Source organism: Calonectris borealis, chromosome W (assembly GCF_964195595.1).
Source record: "Calonectris borealis chromosome W, bCalBor7.hap1.2, whole genome shotgun sequence".
Lineage (NCBI taxonomy): Eukaryota > Metazoa > Chordata > Aves > Procellariiformes > Procellariidae > Calonectris > Calonectris borealis.
The window spans coordinates 13,961,973-13,989,626 of record NC_134351.1 but is presented as its reverse complement, the minus strand read 5'-3'; the positions used below and the strand labels follow the sequence as shown (position 1 = coordinate 13,989,626).

General features: G+C 44.3%; 1 protein-coding gene across 3 annotated transcripts in view; it reads left to right on the top strand.

The window, feature by feature from the left end:
• The window catches only part of LOC142075110 (3',5'-cyclic-AMP phosphodiesterase 4D-like), a 659,649-nt gene that overhangs the window by 548,479 nt on the left and 83,516 nt on the right, over nt 1-27,654 (top strand). For all 3 annotated transcript variants that reach the window (XM_075136129.1, XM_075136130.1, XM_075136131.1), the window contains exon 6: nt 21,124-21,236. In XM_075136129.1, coding sequence (XP_074992230.1) covers nt 21,124-21,236 — 113 coding nt within the window. The remainder of the gene's footprint in view (nt 1-21,123; nt 21,237-27,654) is intronic.

The window sequence follows — 27,654 nt, the reverse complement described above, 5'->3', positions numbered from 1 at the left end:
TCGACAATGTCGGGAGCTGCCAGAACTGTCAAATGAATAATCATAATACTACGGTCTGCCGGCATTCGGGAAACGGGAAACCGAGCGCCAAGAGCTGCAGTGCGCCGACACCAATCGCGGCTCCGGTCACCTTCAGGCCAACGGCAGCCCCCAACCAAACGACAGTGCAGAGATACCAGACGCCATTGCCCAGCTTCGACCAGCAACCCAACTTCGACCAGCAACCAGGGGGAACCTCGGACTGGATCTGGCAACAGCAGTAGATGTCACGCTAATTGACGACCGGCCGCGAAAAATTGCTACAGGAATTAAAGGGCCCATAGTTATCAATGGACAATCTCATGGAGCGTTGTTGTTGGGGCGATCATCCAGTGGTCTCCAAGGACTTTTTATATTACGAGGACTTATCGATTGTGATTCAAAAACTCAGTACCCACATCGTTGACCGAGCAGTGGATCGTATTGACCCTGACTTACCTGTGGACTTAACCGTTTTGCACGGCCCCACACATTTTATTGGTGCACTCACGCAGTGCAAAAAGAAAAAGGGGGAGACTGTGAGAGTATTAGAATGGATATTTACTGGAATGCAACCAAAGACTACAATTCAAGATAACGACACGTTTGATTGGAATGTGCTAGATTGAATTTATAGCTGTTACTGCTGTTTAGCTATTAATTCGCAGGCTCTTGTGCTTGCCATGGGGCTTGCTTGCCTTAATGTGTATTAGAGTCTTGTGCTCGTTAGTGGCTGCTTTTTTGCTCTCGCTGCTTGCTGTACTGCTGCACTGCTGATCGTCTTACTGTGCTGTGCCTGAGAACGTTCTGATAACAGCAATGGGGATGCGCCTGGGCCGACAGATGGCCAGGGCATCGCTGCTGCTTCTGTGCTGCTGTGCTGGACAGGCTGGAACTGCAGCGTGAACTCGAATCGAAGGGACTGTGACCTGTGGCTGAGTCCATGCGGGACAGGACGCCCCGAGGCGTCTGTGACTGTGGATAAGCCCATGCCCAAGCAGCAGGAACCACCTGAACCAACGGAGGACAAACTTTACAAGGAGCAGCGCAAGTGCAGCAGTGACCCGACCTGAGCCAACTTTGGTGCCCAGTAACTCCACGCAACGCACCACCTCTGCTGACCTGAGTGACCACCGTAACAGATGGAGCCCAAAGTCATGGACTAAATGAATGCAGTGGACATTTTGTGTACATTTATGGATATTTTATGGACATTTTACAGGGGATTGTGCGGGCCTGTCCTACGTGTAGCCACCATGGGCCTGGTCTCGGAATCGGCGTGAATCCCAGGGGACTCGAGGCCAGAGAATTGTGGCAAGTGGATGTGACTCACGTTGCTGACTTTGGCAGACTGAGATATATACATGTTACGATTGACACCTATAGCAAATTTATATGGGCCACGGCACAAACAGGAGAACGAGCACTCCACGTAATGCGACATATGACTAGTTGTTTTGCAGTTATGGGAGTGCCACAAACGATAAAAACTGACAATGGCCCTGCATACACAAGCGCCAAAGTGAAACGTTTTTTCCAAACATGGGGAGTGCGACATACTGCTGGTATTCCGCACTCACCCACGGGACAAGCTATCATTGAAAGGGCGCATCAAACGCTGAAACAATATTTGCAAAAATTTAGGGAAATCTCAGATGTACAAGAAAGACTTGTTAAGACTCTTTTTGTGCTAAATCATTTATGTATTTTTGCAGATCAGAAAGAGCCACCAGCATGGGTGCATGGTTATCCTAAAGAAAATAAGGATGACAAGCCAGTTTTCGTTATGTATAGAGATCCAGCAACCGGACTGTGGAAAGGTCCAGCAGAAGTGAAGTATATGGGTAGAGGTTATATGTGTGTACTTACTCCCACAGGGCCAAAGTGGATTCCAAGCCGCTGGACCAAAGCTGCTGTTGCTGATGATGATCAATGCAGCTCTGTCTGTACTGATCCCAGCGATGCCGTTGCCCAGCCGTGCGAACTTATGGGTGGCGTGGGCGAATAAAACTGGGACGACAGACTTTTGCCTGAGTTCAGCTACGGCAACTGAGCCCTTTAAAACATGTCTGATAGGCTTTCCTGAAATTATTGCCAGAGATTTTGATAATTGGACGTCTGTAACAGTTAATTGTATAAATGTTACTGTAGCAGATTGCTCGGTACAACTAATAAGAGCCCTAAATCACACTCTCCCTTGGGACCCCCAAGAAATTGACCTTTTGGGGTCAGAAAAAATTGGAAATGCAACTGATAATGTTACTACTCAGACATGTTTTGTGTTTGGCAGCTTTAGCCGCTTTGCCGCACAGGCCCAGACCTTTCAGTCATTGATCGGCATAAGCAGCCGCATTGATGATAACAACCCTTTTGTTAATACCACCGGTTGGACTGTTGTTTCACCTTTTACGAAAGGATTCGAAATAGGCCAATATTGTGGGAATTATAACGCTTCCAAAACATTCAGTGCCTATGGACGGAGTATGAAGGGAACCAGTAACTCTTTGTGGAACAATGATACGGCCAAAGCTCTTCCCCCCGGATATTTTTTGATCTGTGGGGATCAAGCATGGCCTGGCATTCCAAAGAACGCCTTTGGAGGGCCTTGTTATGTAGGTAAATTAACTCTGCTCACAGTTAGTCGACAAAGTTGGCTCAATATAACTACAGTAGCGACAAATCGACACAAAAGGTCTATACATCAATTGCAAGCAGATTGTAACGACAATATAGAATTATGGTCAACCACAGCCAATGTATTTGCTTCCCTAGTGCCTAACATAGGCACTGCGCAAGCGCTGGCTTGGTATTTTATTAACAATTATAGTTATAGTAAAAATAGCATATCACTGTATTTTAAATAATGTTGTAAAAATGAACCACAATGTATTGGTGGTCCAAAAAGAAAAAGGGGGAATTGTTGGAGAAAGTTAGCCAGACTAGGCCGCGGTGGGAAAATTCTGAGTCATGCTGAGAAGGGAGAAAAGAAAGTCATGCTGACCTTGCTCTGTGCAGATAAGCAACTTTGAGAAAGTACAGTATAAGAAAAACAGGATGGAACCCGGACCACATAGCAGTAACCGAAAGTAGGAGGAATATGATAATGTAATTTTTAGAGCTAAGCCAATGATTGTGAGACAAGTATGCATAAGGTAGAACTTAGTGTATAAATATGTGTAGGGTTTTACAATAAAGTTGAAGCTGGCCTTATCACTCACATTGAGTCGACTGCCTGCCTTCCCTCGCTCGTCGCAGGGAGAAGCTTCCTTTTTATTATTTATCCATACCAGAAGAACTTGAGCAGAAAAAATCAAGAGACCCACCTCAAAAATAGTCAACAACCCTGCATTCAGGATGCTCACACAGGATGTGGGAAACTGTATTACAAAATTTTGAACCCTGTCTGTTCCAGGACAGTTGCATAATAATCAGGGTGTTAGCTATTTTAGGGTAAGATTTTCTTTTATTGCATTTCAGGAAAAAAAAAAAAACAACTTTGAACTAGTTTGGTGTGACCCTTCTGTAGAGTAGGATATATATGTATATATATTTTTCTGAAATCTCAAAAATTTTCTGGGATGGAAAAAAGTTTCCCATCAGTTCTAATTTGGACCTATATCCATGGGAGGAAAAATGAATGTGTTGGGCAATCTTTCTCAGAAAAAAAAGCTCCAGAATGAGGTAGATTAATAATTACTGTAATGTATCTTGCCTGCACCTACTTTTGATCTCTTTTATCTCATCTACCTAAAAATTAGGGGCAGGTCATCAGTTAATATGAAAGAGTGTGGCACCACTTAAATCAATGCCGAACATTTGGTGCAGGGCTTCTAAAAGAAAATATGAGGGGAAAAAAATCCTTCTGTGGGTTTCAGGGTGTCCTGGTTTTGGCTGGGATAGAGTTAAATTTCTTCCTAGTGCTGTGTTTTGGATTTAGTATGAGAAGAATGTTGATAACACACTGATATTTTTAGTTGCTGCTGAGTACCCTGGTAGTCAAGGACTTTTCAGCTTCCCATGCTCTGCCAGGTGCACAAGAAGCTGGGAGGGAGCGTAGCCAGGACAGCTAACCCAACTGGCCAACGGGGTATTCCATACCATGTGACGTCATGCTCAGTATATAAATACGGGGTGTGGTCCAGGAAGTAGCGATCGCTGCTTGGGTATTGGTCGGCGGATGGTGAGCAATTGCATTGTGCATCACTCATTTTGTATATTCTACTGTTATTATTATTATTATTTTCCCTTCCTTTTCTGTTCTATTAAACTTACTTTATCTCAATCCACGAATTTTACTTTTTTTTTCTCCAATTCTCTCCACCATCCCACTGATTGTGGGGGGAGTGAGCGAGCGGCTGTGTGGTGTTTGGCTGCCTGCCAGGTTAAACCACAACACAGGGAAATGAACTGTTAACGAATATTGTGAAAGAGCTGAAATTTGCTGTAAGGGAAAGACTGACACAGTGTTTGTCGAGTTTTCAACTTGACACATGGAGGAGCAGGTTGAGCTGTCTTGTGGTTTTGCTGGATGATGTTTGTCTGTTGCCTACCTGTCATCCAAAACAAACCCTCTCCCAGCCTGGCCTTTTCACAGCTGCAGAAACAGTGACTGATACTTACAATGTCAGCTCAAGGGTTAGTAGCTTCCGGGATAATTTCCTGAGGCAATATGACACAGAAATGTAGCAGAAATAATGATGGACTCATTGCCCAGTGTAAAGAAACTGTATGACTAACACAGTTCATTCAGTTTAAACTGTAGGTTTCTTAACTATGACATAAATATAATAAAAGTGAGGCGTATCTGACTTTCAAAGGAGTGTTTGTGTTTCTCCGCAAAAGTAAATAATCAAACCAGTGGAAACAGTATTGTCTTAAAACCAGCATAAATAGGAAGTGAGATTGTGCTTAAAAAATTAGGGGAGAAGACCCACAGGCTTAATGTATTTGCACCATCTATTATATAAATGAGATCTAATCCTGAATGGGGCACTTGGGCACTACTGTAATAATATTTTGAATATATTAATAAGCAATGACACTAAAACAAAAGAGATTATAAAAATATTTATGATAACAATAAAGGTTCTGTTAGAATTTTCTTATTAAAAGCAAACTAAGTATCCACCTCTAGTCTTATAATTTGTAGGCAAAAAGATTATTCACTTCTTCAGCAGTGTCGGAGATAAGCATGGAATTTTACAGGAGATGCAGTAGATGATCTGCAGATTTTATAGAGTAAGGGTCTGATTCAGCACATACTCATTGGGAATAATCCACCAAGAGTATCTATTCAGACAGGAACTTCACATTTTTCTGTTATCTTTAGTAGGGCACAAGAGTCCACTGATATGATGTATGCTGCTAGTCCAAAGGCTGATTCAGACATCACTTGACCTGAGAGGGAAGTTTTAAAAACTAAATAAATATTCAAGCTAAAAGTGATGTTTATTGGTTGCCTGTGTTCTTAGTTTAGGGAAGAGTGCAGAAGCATAGCCCATTTGTCCCATGTAAATACACCCCAGCTAATTGGGTATGAAGGGAAGGAGAACAGTTTCATAAAAGGAATGGAGGAAAATTCATTCCTGCTACTGCCCTTTCTGCTGCTTTCAGGAGTGAAGATGAATGAAGTTGTGTGTTCTCTTATTTCTCCATTTCCTTTGTTGGAAAGAGAGCAGGCTTCCTGCTACCTAACTGGGGCAAGGCTGAGAGGTTTCCTTTCTCCTGCAATCTCCAGGGCCCCACGTAATACCCTGATAAAGCCTGTCTCCAGCTGCTCTCTCTTGCCATCAGTTCATTTAGTTTATCTTATCAATATCATGCAAATCTGGTTCAAATTAGAATTACCACCAGGAACACTCAGGACATTTTTTTAGAGTGCTTTCCTTAAGAAATAGGTATGTATTACTAACAGCCACCTATTAACTTTTGAAATCATTGACCACTGTTAGCTAAATCTGATAGTGAGGTAGTGATTTATGAAATTTATTAAATATAAACTATGTGAAAATGGGCAACTTTATAGAGGATCCTATTAACACTGTATTTTAAGAAAAAAACTGCAGTTTGAGCACATTTCTTGTTAGACACCAGAGGATCTAGATGGAGAAGAGCCAATATGAATGACTCAACTCTTGGAAAGCTTACATTCAGCTTTCCCATTTTATCAGACACCAGGAATTCTATTGAGGTTTCTTTGGCAAAGACCAGATGAAGCTTTTTCTAAACTTTGGCATTTATAATTTTTTAATATAGTGTGAACTCAGGCTGCACCATTGGGTGTCATGAAATTCAGAAGTCAAATCAACCAGGAGACACAAATGCTTAGGGAAACAGACTTTGTTAGTTCTGGTACTTAAAGATATCTTTATTTTTATTTTATTCTGCAGTGATTTCTGAATATGCATTTGTAAAGTTTTCAGGGATCCTGAAATTCTTTCCTAGATGGGACTCCCAATTTGCAAATTTCAGCTTGATCTAAACAAGTTCCAGTTGGTAATAAAGATTTTGTGACAGAACAGAGTTTCTGGGCCTTGGAGCTATTGGCATATCAGACAAAACCAGCAGTAATCTGCTTAAAAGCGAAGTTGATGGTTTCTAATGGGCTTGTATTGGGTTTTGACAAAAACTTGAGCTATTCCTTTGTGTTCTGATCATATGTTCTAAGAAATTAGGAATACAAAATTGTTAGTAGGTCTTTTTAACAGTAAAGTTTTACACATAAATTTAGTGATTTGTATTTCTCGTTTTCATCCTAATGCCCAGAATAATATATATGAGTTGAGCTCTTCAGCAAAATCCTGATGGGGACAATGTAATATCCTTTGATCCCTTTTACTAGGGTCAGATGCTATTATAGAACAGCAAAAATGACAGCGTGGGTATTTGAACCACACACTTTTTGCCAAAATGGCTTTTATTTTCTCAACTGCTAATTTAATCACAGAATCCCAGAATGGTTGAGGCTGGAAGGGACCTCTGGAGGTCATCTGTTTTGATCCCCCTGCTCAAGCAGGGCCACGTCCAGACAGCTTTTGAAGATCTCTAAGGGTGGGGACTCCACAACCTCTCTGGGCAACCTGTGCAATGCTTGGTCACCCTCACAGTAAAAAAGTGTTTCGTGATGTTCAGATGGAACCTCCTGTGTTTCAGTTTGAGCCCATTGCCTCTAATTTTGTTCTACTTTGAAAATCTCTCACTTCTCTCATTATGTTGAATCAACTCCTACTGAGAAACAAACTGTTTTACAGCTATAGGGGGAACTGATCATGAGGATACATCCTCACACCTAGAAAAATATTTTTTGTATGATACAAGAAATAGGATAAGAAAGCAGCTTGAGCAATGAACCCATTATTGAACTCATTGCCCACAAGCCTCAGAGTACAGAATCAACACAATTACAACTGTTGAGGGAAAAAAAAGAGATTTAAAAAGATACAGACCTTTTCTCAAAATGCAGTTTGTTCATGAAAAGAAAGCAATAAAAATGCATGCAAAGGACATTTTGCTATTTGAAAACATCAGACAAGCTTTCCTCTTTTTCTTTATTTTGAGTGAGGTTGGTTGCTTGACAGCAGGGCTTACTTCTTTCGCCAGTGAGTGACAGTGGTCTTTCTAGCAGGTTCTTACAGGCAGTGGAGTAAGGAATGTATTAGTCCTTTGCCAAAAGCGGTCAGAGGAGAAGAGAGCACTGAGTAGGGATATGTGGTAACAGAAGAATGTTCATTTGGCCTTGTGGAATTTTTGATGAGAGCAAAGAGTTTATTTAAACATTCACACTGCAAACATTTTTATGTGCTCTGTCATTAAAGCAGTAGATTATTTAAATATGCTGTATGTATTGAACGTATGTTTTCCTGCTTGGCTTCAATGAAAGATGCTTTTCTGATAGTCTGCTGTACTACTCTGGCATTGCAAGACTGTTTATTGGGATGAATTTGCAAATACTTAATACAGAAATACTTCTAGACTTTAGAACAAATTATATCAGTATGAGTAACTTCGTTCCAAAGCTTTTTCCAAGTAGACCAAATGTTTAACAGAAAAAAACAGAAGAAGCCACCACAAGTAACATCCCCATCCCCACGCAGTGAAACTGAACTACATATTGAGAGCCTAATTATGAAGTTCTTCTATATTTGTAAGAGTCAAAAGTGCCTTATTTACTCTGAACTAACTGTAATAGACCTGTTCCAAGAGCCTGATAACTTCTTTGTAGATATCTTCAGCCTTCCTGTTACCTGGTTTTGTAAGAATATAAACACATGTTATTCATACCTTTGCCCTTGAAATACACAGTCTTAGGGTATAGAGAGATTGTTATCTGGCATATGTGGGTTTCTCTGAGACTATGAGAGAAATATAAAATGTTGGTGAAAAAAACTCCTTTTTTTCCTAGATCCTTATTTAACGTGTGTTTTGGCTGTGTATTTCTTTATATGGTCCTTTATTATAATATAAGTGTAGTCAAGTATTTTGACAAGTTGCACATAACTGGACTTTATCATTTTGCTCCTATTATTTCCTGGAGGTTACTACATTTTCTGTTCAAGGAGATAAGGCAGTTTCCATAGCCTAAGGCTAATGCTACTGACATTGTATAAAGCAGTACGTTGGGGGAGTCCTACAGATCATCACATCCTGAAAGAAGACTAGTCCTGATCATTAGGACACAGTCTGTCTGTGCATAAGGCTACTAAAGGATTCTTCTTCACTAGAATGGAAAGTTGGAGAGATTCCTGGCATGGAAGAAAGTGAGCATTCAGAGTGGGACCATCAAAACAGTTTCTGAGAAATTTGCTGCAGCTGAGTTGTCTTCCCAGATGCTCATTCCAAAATCTGATCAAGAGTATTTTGTTTTACTTGTAATTGTGGAGGGATGTCTGCAAATTTCTAGATGTTAAACAAAAATATCTTTCATGATTACGTTTTATCAACAGTAAGACATGTGAACACTCCACAAAGAAAGCTTTTTGAGTCACAATAATTACAAATTCCTCAGTAATACCTAAAAACAATTTTTTTTTTTTCAGTTGTAAAATGGGTGTCTAAGAAAACGGATGCTATTTCTATGCTGAATCAGTGTTAATATGGCTATGTTTAATAGAAGGTGCCAATATTGACTAAAATGTCAGTCACTTCAATATATAGGCCATCAGTTAAGGCTGTAAGTACTAACATCCTCATTTACAGAAAAATTCTTAGTTTGAACCAAAGAGGACTTTTTTGAAATGGTGTAGTAGTAAGAGAAACTGAAACTCTTGGCCCAGCAATTCTGCTGCTCCAAACTTCAAGCTTACTCTAGGTAGAAGAGCAAGAAGACGGTCAGAAAATTCAGGGAAGCTGTCCAGGGTCCGAGTCCCACAGTAGATCTTCAGCTCGTCTTCATTTAGAGTAGCCTGGAGGTTTCCAGAGTTACTTCCAGCTGCCTGCATTCCCAAAAGACAATACACATGCTGAGCCTATCATCTGGAGCACGCCACTCCTTGGCTGTGACCATGTCTTGTCCCCAAAACACTCCCATTTTAAAGCAACACAGTGGTCAAAGCCCTTGGCTGTGTGCTTGCTGAGTCAACTCTTTTCCAGCCTCTCTGCATCACTCAGACAATCTCAACTGATCAGACAACAATGAAGAATCTGTACTTAGCTTTTCCTTCTGCTGTGCTGAAATTCCTTAAAGTACTGAAAAGGTTAGTATAGGTACACCTGAGCACTAGTAGAAAAGTCTAGTATTGCTTTTTGTTCTCTGGGAATAGTAGGACACCATATATGAAAATCATGATGAACTATTAAATAAAGTGGACACAATTCCTAATTATTGCCATATAGTAATCTTTCCCTTTGAAAATTTTGAACAGAAGTCATTCCTGAATAAGAGTGTGAATGAAAGTACAGCTATCTCTGGTGTTGTATTAGGAGCTGTGCTAAGAATAAAGTCTTTTATAAAAACAGACAGTAGAACACCCTTTTTAAAAAAATAGATGTGCAGTGCCAAGTGATTATGGCTGAGCTTTTTCTTTCTGCTAGCCTTTCATTTGTTTTTTCTATGTACTATACTGAAAGCTACATGTGGTGGAATTGTTTGTATTAATCCATGAACTGTAAAGAGAATGTTTGCTGTCACTTCCTTTTTTCTAAAAGCATATATGAAATAGCATGCAAATTGTTAAAGCAACTGGCGTTAAATTGTATTTCTCTCCCTCTTATTAAGGCCTAATAAGCTATAAAAAGAACCTTTGAAATTTCAAAAAACCTCTAATTTACAGAAGTGTTAATCTGTTTTAGGATTTTATCATCTGGGGGGGGGAAGCTTGATCATGTGCCTATACCAAAAAACTGATTAGTAGATCAGTTCTGGCTGGGAATAATTATAGGGTGCTACCTTCGCACACAGCAACACAGAGGTCAGAAACAGTGTTGTGAGGCTGTCAAAGCTGCATGGCTGATAATTTTTTTTTTATTCTTAGCTTAGTGGTGATGGGGTGTTATACTTGAAAACCTGTTAACCTCGTGTTGTGGTTTAACCTGGCAGGCAGCCAAATACCACGCAGCCGCTCACTCACTCCCCCCCACCCCCAGCGGGACGGGGAGAGAATCGGAAGGGTAAGAGTGAGAAAAACTCATGGGTTGAGATAAAGACAGTTTAATAGAAGAGAAAAAGGGAAAATAATAATGATAATGATAGAATATACAAAATGAGTGATGCACAATGCAATTGCTCACCACCCGCGCTGACCGATAACCACGTAGCGATTGGTACTTCCTGGATCACGCCTACCCTTCATATACTGAGCATGACGTCACATGGTATGGAATACCCCATTAGCCAGCTGGGCTGGCTGTCCTGATTATGTTCCCTCCCACCTTGTGTACCTAGCTCAGTCAGTAGGCATGGGAGCTGTCCTTGGACTAGGAGGGCACTTAGCAACTGTCGTGGTTTAACCCCACCAGCAAAAAATAAACTCCACGCAGCCGCTCGATCACCCCCCCACTCCGGTGGGATGGGGGAGAGAATCGGGAGGGCACAAGTAGGAAAGCTCCCGGGTTGAGATAAAAACAGTTTAATAATTGAAATAAAACTAAGTAGAACAGTAATAATAACAATGAGAACAACAACAATAACAGAATACACAAAACACGCAATGCACAACGCAACCTCTCACCGACCGCCGACCGCGTGTCACGAACGGGGGGCGAGCCCCCCCCCCCCCACCTGGTTTTTATACTGAGCATGATGTCACATGGTATAGAATACCCCATTGGCCATCTGGGTCCACCACCCCGGCTGTGCTCCCCACTCCCGGTGCAAGCATCACCCAGCAACAGCCAAAGCATCAATGGGCCATCAACGCTCCTTTCACACTAAACCCAAAACACAGCACACCCCCCAAGCTACTGGGAAGAACGTTAACCCTGTCCCAGCTGGAACCAGGACAATATCCACCCCTTATTCTATACCATCTACATCATGCCCACGTGTCACATTTTCCCATACATTCCAATTAGTCACCGCTCCTTTTTCCTGCCTTTTGATATATACACACACAGAGATATCATTCCCTTAGTCCATGGGCCATCCCTCTAAAACGTCCGTTGAGTTCATTTAGTCCATGACTTCGGGATCCACCTGTCATAACAGTCTTGCAGGGCAGGAGAGATGGTGTGTGGTATTGGGCTCTTGCATGCGGAGACCAGTTCTGGGCGCTCGTCCGGTTCTATCATTGTTGCACCTTGCTCAGTTTCATCGGCGTTCATCCTACGTTAATCTGGGTGATTCTTACTGTAATACTGTTAATATGGCATATGGTAACCATAAAAGTGATGACATACAGTACTATGTAATAACTAACATCGTACAATTCAGTTCATTGGCTATTTTCACCCAAAATTAAATCCCCCTGAGGTACACACTGGATTTCCCCATCCTTTCTCATCACCAACCAAGTGCACCCAGGTCCCTGAGCAAAAGCAACCCCATGGATGGGTTTTCCCTTGCCAGAGGCAGGAGCAACCCAGACTGTCTTCCCCAGCATATTTCTCATATGCACGACAGGAACTTTATCCCCCTCTACAGTGCGTAAGGGTTTGGATTGGGCAGGGCCAGTTCGAGTGACAGATCCCCTAGTGTTGACTAACCAGGTGGCCTTTGCTAAATGTGTGTCCCAATGCTTGAATGTCCCACCACCCATTGCCCTCAGTGTTGTCTTTAACAGCCCGTTGTATCGTTTGATTTTCCTGGAGGCTGGTGCATGGTAGGGGATGTGATAGACCCACTCAGTGCCATGCTCTTTGGCCCAGGTGTCTATGAGGGTGTTTCGGAAGTGAGTCCCGTTGTCTGACTCAATTCTTTCTGAGGTGCCATGTCGCCATAGGACTTGCTTTTCAAGGCCCAGGATGGTGTTCCGGGCGGTGGCATGGGGCACAGGGTATGTTTCCAGCCATCCTGTGGTTACTTCTACCATGGTGAGCACGTAGCGCTTGCCGTGGCGTGTTTGTGGGAGTGTGATATAATCAATCTGCCAAGCCTCCCCATATTTATACTTCAACCATCGTCCTCCATACCAAAGAGGCTTTACTCGCTTGGCTTGCTTGATTGCAGCGCATGTTTCACATTCATGGATAACTTGTGCAATAGTGTCCATGGTCAAGTCCACCCCTCGATCACGAGCCCATCTATATGTTGCATCTCTTCCTTGGTGGCCTGACGCGTCATGGGCCCACCGAGCTATAAATAATTCACCTTTATGTTGCCAGTCCAGATCTACCTGAGCTACTTAGATCTTAGCAGCCTGGTCCACCTGCTGGTTGTTTTGGTGCTCTTCAGTGGCCCGACTCATGGGTACGTGAGCATCTACGTGACGTACTTTTACAGTCAGGTTCTCTACCCGGGCAGCAATATCTTGCCACAACGTGGCAGCCCAGATGGGTTTACCTCTGCGCTGCCAGTTGTTCTGCTTCCACTGCTGCAACCACCCCCACAGGGCATTTGCCACCATCCATGAGTCAGTATAGAGATAAAGTACTGGCCATTTTCCTCGTTCGGCAATGTCCAAGGCCAGCTGGATGGCTTTCACCTCTGCAAACTGACTCGATTCACCTTCTCCTTCAGCAGTTTCTGCAACTTGTCGTATAGGACTCCCTACAGCAGCTTTCCACCTCCGATGTTTTCCCACAAGGCAACAGGACCCATCAGTGAACAGGGCATATTGCTTCTCATTTTCTGGTAGTTTGTTATACAGTGGGGCCTCTTCAGCACGTGTCACCTCCTCCTCTGGGGATATTCCAAAATCTTTGCCTTCTGGCCAGTTCGTGATCACCTCCAAGATTCCTGGGCGACTGGGGTTTCCTATTCGGGCCCGCTGTGTGATCAGTGCGACCCACTTACTCCACGTAGCATCGGTTGCATGATGTGTAGAGGGGACCCTTCCCTTGAACATCCAGCCCAGCACTGGCAGTCGGGGTGCCAGGAGGAGCTGTGCTTCAGTACCAACCACTTCTGAAGCAGCTTGAACCCCTTCATATGCTGCCAATATCTCCTTCTCAGTTGGAGTGTAGTGGGCTTTCGATCCTCTGTATCGCCGACTCCAGAACCCTAACGGTCGACCTCTAGTCTCCCCTGGTGCTTTCTGCCAGAGGCTCCAAGTAGGACCATTCTCCCCGGCTGCGGTGTAGAGCACCTTCTTTACATCTTGTCCTGCCTGGACTGGCCCAAGGGCTACTGCCTGAACTATCTCCTGTTTAATATGTTCAAAGGCTTGTCGTTGCTCAGGGCCCCATTTGAAGTCATTCTTCTTCCTGGTCACGTGATAGAGAGGGCTTACAATCTGATTGTAATTTGGAATATGCATTCTCCAAAAACCCACCACGCCTAAGAACGCTTGTGTTTCCTTCTTGCTAGTTGGTGGGGACATGGCTGTTATTTTGTTGATCACATCCATTGGGATCTGACGACGTCCATCTTGCCATTTTATTCCTAAAAACTGGATCTCCTGTGCAGGTCCCTTGACCTTACTCTGTTTTATGGCAAAACCGGCTTTCAGAAGGATTTGAATTATTTTCTTCCCTTTCTCGAAAACTTCTTCTGCTGTGTTGCCCCATACAATGATGTCATCAATGTACTGCAGGTGTTCTGGAGCCTCACCCTGTTCCAGTGCGGTGTGGATCAGTCCATGGCAAATGGTAGGGCTGTGTTTCCACCCCTGGGGCAGTCGGTTCCAGGTGTACTGGACGCCCCTCCAAGTGAAAGCAAACTGTGGCCTGCACTCTGCCGCCAAAGGGATGGAGAAGAACGCATTAGCGATATCAGTGGTGGCGTACCACTTGGCTGCCTTTGACTCCAGTTCATATTGGAGTTCTAGCATGTCTGGCACGGCAGCACTCAGTGGCGGCGTGACTTCGTTCAGGCCACGGTAGTCTACTGTTAGTCTCCACTCTCCATTGGACTTTCGCACTGGCCATATGGGACTGTTAAAGGGTGAATGTGTCTTGCTGATCACTCCTTGGCTCTCCAGTCGACGAATCAGCTCATGGATGGGGATCAGGGAGTCTCGGTTGGTGCGGTATTGCCGCCGGTGCACTGTTGTGGTAGCGATTGGTACCTGTTGTTCTTCAACCCTCAGCAACCCCACAACAGAAGGATCCTCCGAGAGACCAGGGAAGGTGGACAGCTGTTTAATTTCCTCCGTCTCCAGGGCAGCTATACCAAAAGCCCACCGGTACCCTTTTGGGTCCTTGAAATACCCTCTTCTGAGGTAGTCCATGCCAAGTATACACGGAGCCTCTGGGCCAGTCACAATGGGGTGCTTCTGCCACTCATTCCCGGTTAGGCTCACTTCGGCCTCCAATACAGTTAACTCTTGGGATCCCCCTGTCACTCCAGAAATACAAATGGGTTCTGCCCCTTTATAGCTTGATGGCATCAGGGTACACTGTGCACCGGTGTCTACGAGAGCCTTCTACTCCTGTGGGTCTGATGTGCCAGGCCATCGAATCCACACAGTCCAGTAAACCCGGTTGTCCCTTGCCTCCACCTGGCTGGAGGCAAGGCCCCTCTAGTTCTGGTCATAGTATCCATCTCTCACTTCTTGCAAATGTGAGTTAAGAATTTCTTCATTGCAATTACAATCCAAAGTAAGATCAGCCCTTCTACTCTGTCTGGGGAACTGTTCACTGGAAACTGGACCTTCATGAAACAGGTTTTTCCTGACAGCTGGAGCAGCATTTTTCCTGGGAGAACCCCCTTGTGTGATTGTTTTTCCTTGCAACTCACGTACACGTGCCTCTAGGATGAAGGTAGGTTTTCCATCCCACTACCTCATGTCCTCTCTGTGGTCATGCAGGTAAAACCACAGGGTGCCCCGTGGTGTGTACTTTCTATATCCTCTCTCTTGAGGAGAAAAACGCTGACTTCTAATGGCTGAGATACTGGTCTGTACAGGTGGAGAATAGGACATACCCTCTTTGAGTTGCTGGACCTTCCGGGACAGTTTCTCCACAGACCAGACAAGGGAGGAGGAGATAGTTTCTTCAAAATCCCGAAGTCTGCTAACTAAGACATCCACCGTTGGTGCTTCTTCCTCTGCCCAGGACAGTACTGCCAATGAGCTGGCATACGATGCTGGTGCGCTCCGTACCAACTTCCGCCACATGGGTCGCGTGCACTGGACTTCATCTGGATCTTTGGGCATTTGGTTGTCGTCCAGGTCACTATAAACCACCTCCAGCATGCCTAATTCTCTCAGGTACTGGATACCTCTCTCCATAGTGGTCCACTTGCCTAGGCGATATATAACATCTTCTTTGAAGGGATACCTTTCCTGCACGCCTGACAGCAGTCGCCTCCAGAGGCTGAGGACCTGTGTCCCTTTTCCAATTGCTTTGTCAATACCCGCTTCCCTAGCAAGGGATCCCAGCTGTTTGGCTTCCTTCCCCTCTAATTCCAGGCTACTGGCCCCATTATCCCAGCATCGGAGCAGCCAGGTAACAATATGCTCGCCTGGACAACGGCTGAAATCTTTCCGCATATCTCGCAACTCATTCAGGGATAGGGATCGGGTGGTTTCCGTCTCGTTTATGAGTTCTTCCTCTTCCTCCTCCCCTCCTCGTGATGGCCCTGCTTTTCCATCATCCTTTTCTAAACGACCTGACTTCCGCTTCAAAGATTTCTTCTTCTGTACAGGGGCGACGGATACCAGCGACGGTTGGTCCTCTGGTTCAGCTGTAGTACCCATTGCGAGGGTTTGGGTAGCTGCAGTGCCTGTCACGGGGGTTGGAGTACTTGTAGTGACTGTAGCCGGGGTTTGAGTGGCTGCAGTGCTTGTCGCACTGGTTGGAGTAACTGCAGTGACTGTTGGCGGAGTTTGAGTAGCTGCAGTGCCTGTTGCGGGGGTTGGAGTAACTGTAGTGACTGTTGCCGGGGTCTGAGTAGCCATAGTGGTTGTTGTGGGGGTTGAAGTAGCCACAGTGCCTGTCGCAGGGGTTTGAGTAGCCACAGTGGTTGTTGTGCGGGTTGAAGTAGCTACAGTGCCTGTCGTGGGGGTTTGAGTAGTCACCGTATCTGTTGCTGGGGTTGATCTCTGGACAGTATTCCTGAATAGTTGTTTAACCCTAAACAAGGCCTGAACCACATTCAGGAGACATAGCAATATGAACATGCTTGTTTGAACATCCCAAGGATATTCAAAATTCTCAGGGAATATTGTGGACGTCTTCATGAAGAGGATAGAAGAAAAAGGAGTTTCTGAAGATATGGAGGGGAAGGTGAACAAGTGGGAGAAAGTGTCCCATCCTGTCTCCCCACTAAATTCATCCTCTGAGGTGAAGACGTAAAAAGTGTAATTATTAATAGTTTCCAAAAGACAGCTCCCGAAGAACAGGAATGATGGCAGTGCTGAGTACAGGCTTGTGACCAATAATTTTATCATAACATAAAGCCAGGTCACACAGTATAGCAAAGCAATGACCTTAATCCATTTCCCAGAAATGACCAACCCCACATACAAACTGATAATCAGCAGTATAGACAGCCAGTAAGGTGCTATATACCACAACTCCAAAACCAGATCCAAAAACTCTGAGAGCTAATAAATCAACATTGTGAACATCGAGTACTAAACTGATATAATGAATGCTTATAACAAATTTGTTTTAACCCGTTCGGGTCAGATGTGTCGTTATCTCAACCCTTCGAGCCCCACGTTGGGCGCCAAAAAGGACTGTCGTGGTTTAACCTGGCAGGCAGCCAAATACCACACAGCCGCTCACTCACTCCCCCCACCCCCAGCGGGACGGGGAGAGAATCGGAAGGGTAAGAGTGAGAAAAACTCGTGGGTTGAGATAAAGACAGTTTAACAGAACAGAGAAAGGGAAAATAATAATGATAATGATAGAATATACAAAATGAGTGATGCACAATGCAATTGCTCACCACCCGCGCTGACCGATAACCAAGTAGCGATCGGTACTTCCTGGATCACGCCTACCCTTCATATACTGAGCATGACATCACATGGTATGGAATACCCCATTAGCCAGCTGGGCTGGCTGTCCCGATTATGTTCCCTCCCATCTTGTGTACCTAGCTCAGTCAGTAGGCACGGGAGCTGTCCTTGGACTAGGAGGGCACTTAGCAACAACTGAAAACATCAGTGTGTTATCAACATTCTCCTGGTACTAAATCCAAAACACAGCACTAGGAAGAAATTTAACCCTATCCCAGCCGAAACCAGGACACCTCGACAACATTTTCCACCACATTGTGTAATGACAAAAGTGTGGGTCATATTTAGAGCTTCAGTACTGTTTAGAAAAGCTTTCCTATGGTTGTTCTGCCCTTCAGAACTGTGGGAACAAAACGGGGGTGCTTGTTTGATGGGTACCATTTTAGAAACCCTTTTAGTTCCATTTAAGCTATCAGGGCTGGCCTGACAGCTCTGCGATCTGAGAACTGGCAGGAGGTGCTGAGTCCAGCAAGTCTTTAGCCTAGTGTTGGCCGTCAGAAGTTTCCTTAGTCAGAGTGGTCAGTCAAGGTCCCCATGGGAGCCACAGACTCTTTAAGTGTGGGAGTCAGGAACAGGAGTTTGTGAGAAACAGCCTCCTAAGGGTGATGGGACTTCCTTGTGAGTGATGGATTCTATTTTTTAATGTGCATTGAGATATACTGGTAAGGTGGATAGTAGATAAAGATTCCTAAATGTAAAGTACTGTTGGTAATATATATTATTGCTACTGTTGGTAATATATATTGTTGCTACATGGATAACAAGAAAATTAAGTTTTAAAATAAATAACAAACTGAGCATTTTATTACTTTTACCTAAATATTGTATCCCTCAAGTTTATTTTGTTGTTTTCATACTTCTCAGAAAAACCTTACCCTCTTACTTGTGGTGTATGATTGCACGGACTCTCACATAAGCATGCACAGAATCATTTATTGTTACAATACAGGAGAATATATCCTTTACCATAACGGGGAGGTCCCGCTGTCTCCCCCAATCATCACCCAATTCGTATCCCTTATTAACTAAGAAAAACAGTCTCTCTTCCTTTTGGCAAAGATCCACACATCTGCTCTCAGATCCGCTTATTCTCACGGTTAACCAGTTACGTAATTCTCTTGATGTTTTCAGTTTCCTTACAGAGGAGACAACTAAGCCAGGTGTTCAGGTCTTATCTCAGGCGTATGTGCGCGTCTGCTAGTTCTCAGCGCACAGGCCGAATTCCTGTCTTATCTTGGCCGAAACTCCCAACTCCACAATTCTTCTCCACACTTACTCTCTTAAATATTAGAAGGGATGATGTTTACTTGTGAAGAAAAACATGAGTTTCCCAATATCTGATTTTCAAGAAATGCTGAAGGGCAGGTCACAGGCTAGCAAAAAAATAGCGTCATACAGATTCATTTTACCTCACTTCTTTATGCATTTTATCCTCAATGAAATCATTGTGTAAGGTCATCAGATAACCGTGCATACGTTAACTGCATCTCTGCTTCATCAAAAGCATTTAACACAGTACACTTACAAATATATTATAAACAAAGTTGTTTCTATTTCCAGTACTGATCTTGATGAAATCTACACTATGAGGTCAGTATACTAGTCACATTCAAGAACTAGTGAGCTGTGATGTCTGCTGTCTTGCAGAACATCATAGATTCTCTTTTGATGGATAAACAGTCTGGAAAATCCTGACTTTATTTGCCGGGGGAATTTTTTTGGATCAGATAGCATTTATAGTAAGTATGACACATCTGAAATACAGTGTTTACAATTCAATGGGGATGTTTTTTGTTGAGTATCGGTTAGTGTTGTGTTCGCTGAAGTGGCAGGTTAATCATGATGCGGGCAAGCACTGCAAAATTTTCTTTAAACAGTTCTGCCAATTACTCTCAATCCCAACTTCATGTTCTCGCATTGCCTTTTTCCAAAAGTGAATGGACATTATTCAAAATTGTGGAGTGTTTTTGCAATAGCCACAAGTATGCAAAGTTTAACAGCTTTGAAGGAACTCAAAGTTCTTGAGCATGTGCTCTGAAATGTAAAAAGATACGAATCTAATATCCTAGATGTTGAACAGTAATGCACTGAGCTATTTGGCACTAGTCCATGCTGGAGTGTTTTATTTAAAAAGGAGTTTTAGTTAATTTTTTGCCTGATTTTTTGCTTGTCTGACATTTTGAAAATCAGGTTAATTTGATGTGAAACAAGTTGAGGGAGATGTTTTAGATGGGAATAACAAGCCCACTGAACAAACATTTCTCTACCTTGGAGTTACGTTTGCATGTAGCTGATCCAGAAGTATGCATGCTGGGAGTTTCAAAATTTGATGTTTCAGATACACAGCTTGCAAGACAGCGTGCCTTGGCTAAAACACACTCAGCTCTGAGTTCAGTGTGGAGAAGCATTTTCCCCTTCTGATCTACATCAGACAAAAAAAAAGCCAGGCTTTGTAGGTGAGACTTGCACCCTAAACATGGGATTATTTTTCTGAAATTATTTGCATACCGACAGATCTGCTGTTGGAGAGTTACTGAAGAAGGGAATGCCTTTCCCTCTGTGAGTGAAACTTCTGCAAGTTTTAAGACAGTTAGCTCCAATGTGACATATAGCAATTTTGATTAAACCATGACTTTCCATACCGTCATTGGGGTCCATTTCTCATATTGTGTTACTGGGTCCAGTTCCAAAACTTTCACCAGCCTTTTTTTTTGCTTACAGCCAACGTGTGATACTTTGTACACACACAGAGGCTTTTGGGTTAGAGCAAATATTACTGCAGTATTTGAACGCTCCTTTAACAGCTGGCACTTTGGCTAGGCATCATTATCCCGAGCACTTACACAGATTTTTACATCTTCCCCACACTTTATAAATATGAACCAATTAATTCTCATGACACCCCTGTGGGTTAGGTAAGAAAATATTATTGTTTCCACGCCGCGAGCTGCAAAACCGGAGAGCAGCGAGGACAGCGGGGACGACCGCTCAGTGTGGCCGAGGGGTGCCCGCGGGCAGGCGGCCGCGGCGGGGCCGGCTCCGCGGCGGGTTTTGCGGGGCTCCTGGCGGGGTGGGGGTGTGTGTGAAACCACCGGAGGGGGGTGGTGGCGGGTCCCCGCCAGCAGCCGTACCGCCGGCGGAGCTGCGAAAACAGGAAGCGCGGTGGTCGCAGCCGGCGGCCGCGCTGATTCATCCCTGCGTGCGCCTCCCCGCCGCCGGTAGGCCCGACCTGCCCTCGCTCCGCCGCGGGGCCGCTGCGTGCCCGCGGAGCTCGGCGCTACTCGTGAGGGGGCGGCGCTTCGGACGGCCGCGGCCCCGGGGCGAGGCGGGGAAGGCAGGCGGGGAGCCCGCCCGGCGTGGCAGGACGGGCGGCGGAAAGTTTCTCCCCACCCGCCAGTGCCGCCGCTCGCCGCCCCGGTGGCTCCGAGGGGGAGCGCAGCCCCGCGGAGGGAAAGAGCCGCGCCGCCCGGTGCCCGGGCTGGCAATATGAGGGAGCAGCACTCATGTGTGGGCACCGGGCAGCGGAGGATGGACCCGCTGGAGCTTGCCGTTAGCCCTGTGAAACTCTTGCGAACTGAGTACGCCTTTCCCTGTCTCTTCGCAGAGGAGGCCTACCAAAAACTGGCTAGCGAGACCCTGGAGGAGCTGGACTGGTGCCTGGACCAGCTGGAGACCCTGCAGACCAGGCACTCCGTCAGCGAAATGGCCTCGAACAAGGTAGGAGCCCGCGGCCGCCGCCTCCCCTCCGCGGCTCCGGCCCCACTGCCGCTCCGGCTCTTCCCACCTAGTGTGGGGCGGGGGGCGCTTCAGCCTCGGTGAAGGAGGGAAATTGTGTCGCCTCAGTTGCAGCCGGCCCCGCCGCTGCTTACTTTGGCTTGAGGAGGGCATCGTCGGGGAGGGAGAGCTCCGGAGGAAAGTCGCGCTTGCGGCGGGGGCTGGGCTTCCCCGGGCACGCACCTCGGTGTCGGTAGAAGGGGATCCGCTGGATGAAACAGCCCCGGGCTGAGAAACTTGCCGCGGAAAGTAAGAGTCTCATGCTCGTTTGGGTGCACGAAAGGCTTTTGTTTGTGGTTTATACAAATTCAGTTTTCTTAAATTTCAGGACAAGTTGTGAAAGCGATGCAGGCGTTCGGTTTTGGAAAGTTACGCTGTTTCCCTATGTGTCTCAATTTAAAACCAAAAAGAGATTGTTTTTGACTGCTGGCGATAATCCCTTCAGGTGCTCTTTCTTTTCATAAGCATCCCATTCTGAACTAGGGCTCTTTCCTAGAAAATGGTGTAGAAAGCAGTAGTATGAAAAAGGTGATAAAGGTAGTTCTTGATTCCATGGGTGCTGCAGACTGAATTTTATTTGTAAATAGAAATGCTAATAGCTCTCATAACACGATTTGTTATGAAGGAATGTGCTCAGAACCGAGGTGCCATCGCAATAGTCATGATAGACACCTAGATCCAGAGGTGTGTTTCTGAGACAAAGTGCGCCCTTCCTTCCCTTCCTGGAACTTGAGGATGTGTATTAGCTGGGGACTATGTGCTGGTCTCTGCTGTGACTGAAAACTATGTGTGTGTGTGTGTGTGTGTGTTTTTTTGCAGTTTCGAGAGTTTCCGCATGCTCCATTCATAAGTATGCTTTCTTTCATGATTTTGGTTTACAAACAATATGTAGTTACGTTTTTGGAGTTAATTTTTAAAGCCAAATTAATAAGCCTGCTGTCTTGCTTCAGAATTTATTTTTATATTTGTCATCAACAGATATTCTGAGTATTTGGGGAGCTACATGGACGATGAGAGAGAAGAAGAAGGTTTTAATTAAATCAAATAAATGGGCTGGGTTTGCCACACTTATGTCTGCGAAAGCAGCTGATGATCTATATTTTAGCACCTTTTTACCATTTTAGTTGCAATTAGGATTTTTTTAAAGTAAAAAAAAAAGTAGTGTTTTTTGACTCAGCTTATGCCTTTTTAAAGTTCTGCTGTCTTGCTTTGATTGCCCTTATCAAATATCTACTGTTTCTTATTGACTGTTTTTAAGTCCATGTTCAACTCAGCCTGCATGTAAGATGTGAGGTGTTCGCACTCTTGTGCAGTTTAGTACCATAATATAATATCCCTTGTGCTTTTCTTGTCTTTGGAGACTCTTAGCAGCAATTAAATCTCCGTTTTAAGAGTTATCTGCCTGGCATTGTCCTATTCTCAGAACTGTGTTTTCAGTTTTTATTGCCAGTTGAAAGATCTAATTATTCAGGGCATATTGCGTACATACCGGCAAGTTACAAAGTCAAGAGTTTCGGAGTCTGTTTTAGCACTATTTGAATCCAGTGACATTGTTTTCAAAGGGAGTAAGATCAGACCAACGCATAGGGCCTGATCTTTCCTCGCTAACAAGTTTGAACACCTATCAGTTCCCTGATTTGTGATGTCTATATAGCCACTGTTTTACAGGATCCTGGACATTCTTCAAGTATTCATTTATTATCTCCATAAAACAGATAGGATATGTGGTATATTTTATGAACAATGAGGGCAAGCTGTTTTTAGAATAAGATAAAACTAATTGTGAATCAATGTGTCTTAAGTTTTGCCAAGCATATTCAAATTTTTACTAAAAGAGTATCTGTTTTTAAAATAAAACATGACAACTGCTTTACATCTCTAAATACAAAGGTGCTACATCTGATACTATGTTTTGTTTATATTTGAACTAGTTAAAGAATTGTTTGCCATAGATTACAGGATAAACATTCTTCACACCTGTTTATTCAAATGAAAAGGAAAACGCGATTCAGAAAAAGTTTGTCATCTTGTTGTTTCCAGCATAAGAACGTGCAGACAAGGGATCGATGCAGGGTACACAGTAAGCCTAGTCATAGTTAATCTGAAGGTCAGTAAGAATGATGCCGAGCTTTACATCAAAACTGGAATTTTATATTGCAGTAATGTATTGCCTCAGTCTGCTTGACCTATCAAATATGGATGTATGTGTCTAAAGCACTTTATTGCTACTTTTTCGTATTGCAGTATTTAGAAAGAGTCTGGGATTACTATATTGGGAAGGAATATCCGCTGTTCAGTTTTGCAGGTCATACTAATTTCTTAAGGTAAACTTTTCCCCCCTTTTTTTTGAGAAATCTGTCCCCCTTGTATAGAAATCTCTGTGACATCTTTCAGTGGGGTTTTGTTGTTGTTTTTTTTTTTTTTAAAGAAATAAAAAAATAAGTAAATCAGTGCCATTAACCATAATGTGAACAATCTTGAATATAAATCAGCGAGCCCATATAATAATGTAAGAAAATTCAGTGTGGGAGGATTTTAATTTTAGGTGTGTAACAGGTTGTACTAAAGAATCATTTTATTCCTGATTATTAAAACGTATCCAGCATTTATACAGCATCCTATTGTAATATAACTGCAAACTGTTTGTGACATCTCTCTAAGGCATATAGGTAAATGATGCTATTTTAGTTTATAGAGAAACTGAAGCAGAGAAACTTTGCTCAAGGCTAAGGACATAGACTTCAGTACAGCAAGAATATTCAAGAGTACCCAGTTCTCTATCCCAAGAGTAAGTCCTGCAAAATCTGAGCGGGGCAGGAGGGGACTGACTTCTTGGGGTGCCCCTGACAGCTGAGGTGCTGGCCCGTGGGGATGAGGAGGGACAGAGATTTTCTTCAAAGTTTTGGAGCCAAGAAGACGCTCTCTCCACAGTTGGTGTATCCATATCCGGGCAATACATTGTTGCCAAGCTGTTAGAATATGACGCTGGGGCACTTTGAATCACCTTCCTCCACATGGCCTGTATGCACAGGATGTCCTCTGGATCTTTGGAGACCTCGTCGTTGTCTAGATCACTGTAGATGACTTCCAGCACTGCTAATTCTCTCAGGTACTGGATGCCTTCATCTGCGGTAGTCCACTTTCCTGGGGAGTTCACAAGATCTTCCTTGAACGGATATCTTGCCCTCACACTTGAGAGGAGCCGTCTCCAGAGACTGCAAATTGCTGCCTCTTTTCCAATTCCTCTGTCAATTCCCCAGTTTCTAGCAAGGGATCCCAGCTGTTGGGCTTCCTTACCTTCCAATTGCTGACTCTCGGCCCCATTATCCCAGCATCGGAGCAGCCAGGCAGCAATCCGCTCACCTGGCTGGCAGCTGTAATCTTTCCGCATGTCTCGAAGTTCTTTTGAGGTCAGGGACTGGGTAGTTTCTACTTCCTGTCTGATTTCTCTCACTCCTTCCTCCAATTTCTTTGCTGAACGACCGGCTTCTTGATCAAACCCTTCCTCTTCTTCCTCCTCCCTTACTAATCAATGATATGGACCCGTTGACCTCCTTGTCCACTGTTTCTTTTTCACTACTGGGGCAATTACTGTAGTTGTTATTGTTTGGGTCCCTGTCTCAGCCATGGTGTCCTCAGATGCAGTTTGGGTCCCTATCTCTACTATCATGTCCTCAGATGTAGTTTGCACCCCGGTCTCAGTCAAGGCATTCTCAGAGGTGGTTTGGGTCCCTGCCTTAACCACAGTCCTCTGATAGTACTGAACTGTGGCTCGGTAGGCACAGGCCAAGCCCCAGTACAGTGCTAGAAGCTGCTGGTTTTCATTGGGGTAGGCAAAGCACCCTTTTATCAGGTGGCGTGTCAGTTTACCAGGGTTACTTGCCTGTTCTGGTGTAAAGTCCCAGGCTATGGGAGGTGATAACCGCCCTAGGCACCTGCCCAAATCCTTCCACACACCCTGCCACCCAGGGACCGGCCGCCTCGGGGCACATTTCAGTATCGCCTCACCCAAAAGTTGTCTCCTCTTACACCAGGACGACACCAGATTCCACAAACCCGACAATATGCCAACTGTGTTAATTAGTAGTATTAAACAGCTCACGTAAGGGTGAACAAGGACCTCGGGAGCCTGCATAATAAAACCACCCACATCACTCCCGGGTAGGAAGAGGGAGATGTATCCTCTCCACAAGATAGCTCCCCCAGCACAGTAAGGCCATCAATGCCAGGGCAAAGCACGTAGCCATTGGTTGTATTATTAACATGTTCCCAAGCTCAGCAAAATAAAGAGATAAGCAGTGCAGCCAGCAAACTCCGTGACCTGCACAGAAGCTTGCCACTTAATAACTACTATAGCTATAGCATGCTTAATACAAAACTGCCATTGTCTCGTGCCCCACGTTGGGCACCAAAAAGGACTGTGGTGGGTTGACCTTGGCTGGATGCCAGGTGCCCACCAAGCCACTCTATCACTCCCCCTCCTCAGCAGGACAGGGAGGAGAGAAAATAAGATGAAAAAGAACTTGTGGGTCAAGATAAAGGCAGTTTAATAAAGCAAAAGCAAAGGCCATGCGCAGAAGCAAAAGAAAACAAAAGATTTACTCTCGACTTCCCATCACCAGGTGATGTCCAGCCACTTCCTGGGAAGTAGGACTTCAGTATGCGTAGCAGTTGCTCCAGAAGACAAATGCCTTAATAACGAATGCCCCCCCTTCTCCGCCTTTCACTTAGCTTTTATTGCTGAGCAGCCGTCATATGGTATGGAATATCCCTTTGGTCAGTTTGGGTCAGCTGTCCTGGCTATGTCCCCTCCCAAGCTCTTGCCCACCCCCAGCCTACTGGCCTTTGGGGGTGAGGGAGGGGAATGTTGGAGAGACAGCCTTGATGCTGTGGGAGCACTGCTCAGCAGTAGCCAAAACACTGGTGTGTTATCAACACCTTTCTAGCCACTAATACAAAGCACAGCACTATGAGGGCTGCCATGGGGAAAGTTAACTCCATCCCAGCCAGACCCAATACAGTGCTGTTAATATTGGCTAACATCAGTGGACTGTGGCTCTATTGTGTTTTTCTGTGTGATGCTTATTTGAACAGAAAGAAATTCATTTTAGGAAATAATTTACCAATTTGGGTCACCAAAGATAGGATCCCAAGGCATAATTAGATGCCTCTATTTAACTGTTCTGATTTCCAGAGATGCTAACCCATATCACTTTCTGCTAAACTGAACTGAGAGTAATATATGTGTTGAAAACCATAGTTTTTATGTGGGTACTAGCTTGCTGACTTTGATTTCTAACTTCAGACACAGATACACTTTGATACACTTGTACAAGCAAATGATCTTTTTAAAATTTCTGGGTTGCAGAGTGATGGTTCTCTATTTTTTTTAATCATTTGCTCTTTTTTTTAATGAATAACCCCCTCTTATTTCTCTACCAAACAAGATAAAAGCAAAAATTCATAGATTTTAAATTCTCTGGGAGAAGATGTGGTTTTGCAGTACCTAGCCTAAGTCCCTGATTCTGAATCTGGACTTAGAGTTATTCTGTTACAAACAATAAATAAATGAAGAATGCCAATAATAAAGATGAAGAAACCACTTTCTGCTAGACAGCACTAACTGTAGATTAGTCAAACGTGGAGGAATACTTATGATGAAACTGATATGCAAAAGTGTCTTTTTCACTTCTGTAATCGTGATTTTGCAAACATCTCTAGTGTGTTGCTTTTGTGTGTCTGAGTGTCTGAATTTAGACATGGAAAAGTTTCAATTAATGTTGCTTCTGTTTCAGTTTTAAGTTTACTGCAGATGACGGCGTTTTTGCAGGATTTGCTGATAACTGGTAATGAACAAGAGTGTGGAAAAGGTCACTGGGGATTTCTTTCCCACTATAAACTTACGTGAATGTCTGTTTTCCAGGAATCAAAGCTTCACTTGTGGGTGATGTGATGGTTGGAGGCCGTCTTGGGCACAGTGATCATGAAATTATAGTTTTTGATTCTCGGAGAAGTAAGGAGGGAGGGTCAGCAGAACTGCTACCTTGGACTTCCGGAGGGCAGACTTTGGCCGGTTTAGGAGGCTGGTTGACAGAGTCTCTTGGGAGGCAGTCCTGAAGGGCAAAGGAGTCCAGGAAAGCTGGACATTCTTCAAGAAAGAAATCTTAAAGGCGCAGGAAAAGGCCGTTCCTATGTGCCAAAAGACGAGCCGGCGGGGAAGACCGGCCTGGCTGAACAGAGAGCTTTGGCTGGAACTCAGGGAAAAAAAGAGAGCTTATGACCTTTGGAAGAAGGGGCAGGCAACTCAGGAGGACTACAAGGATGTTGTGAGGTTATACAGGGAGAAAATTAGAAGGGCCAA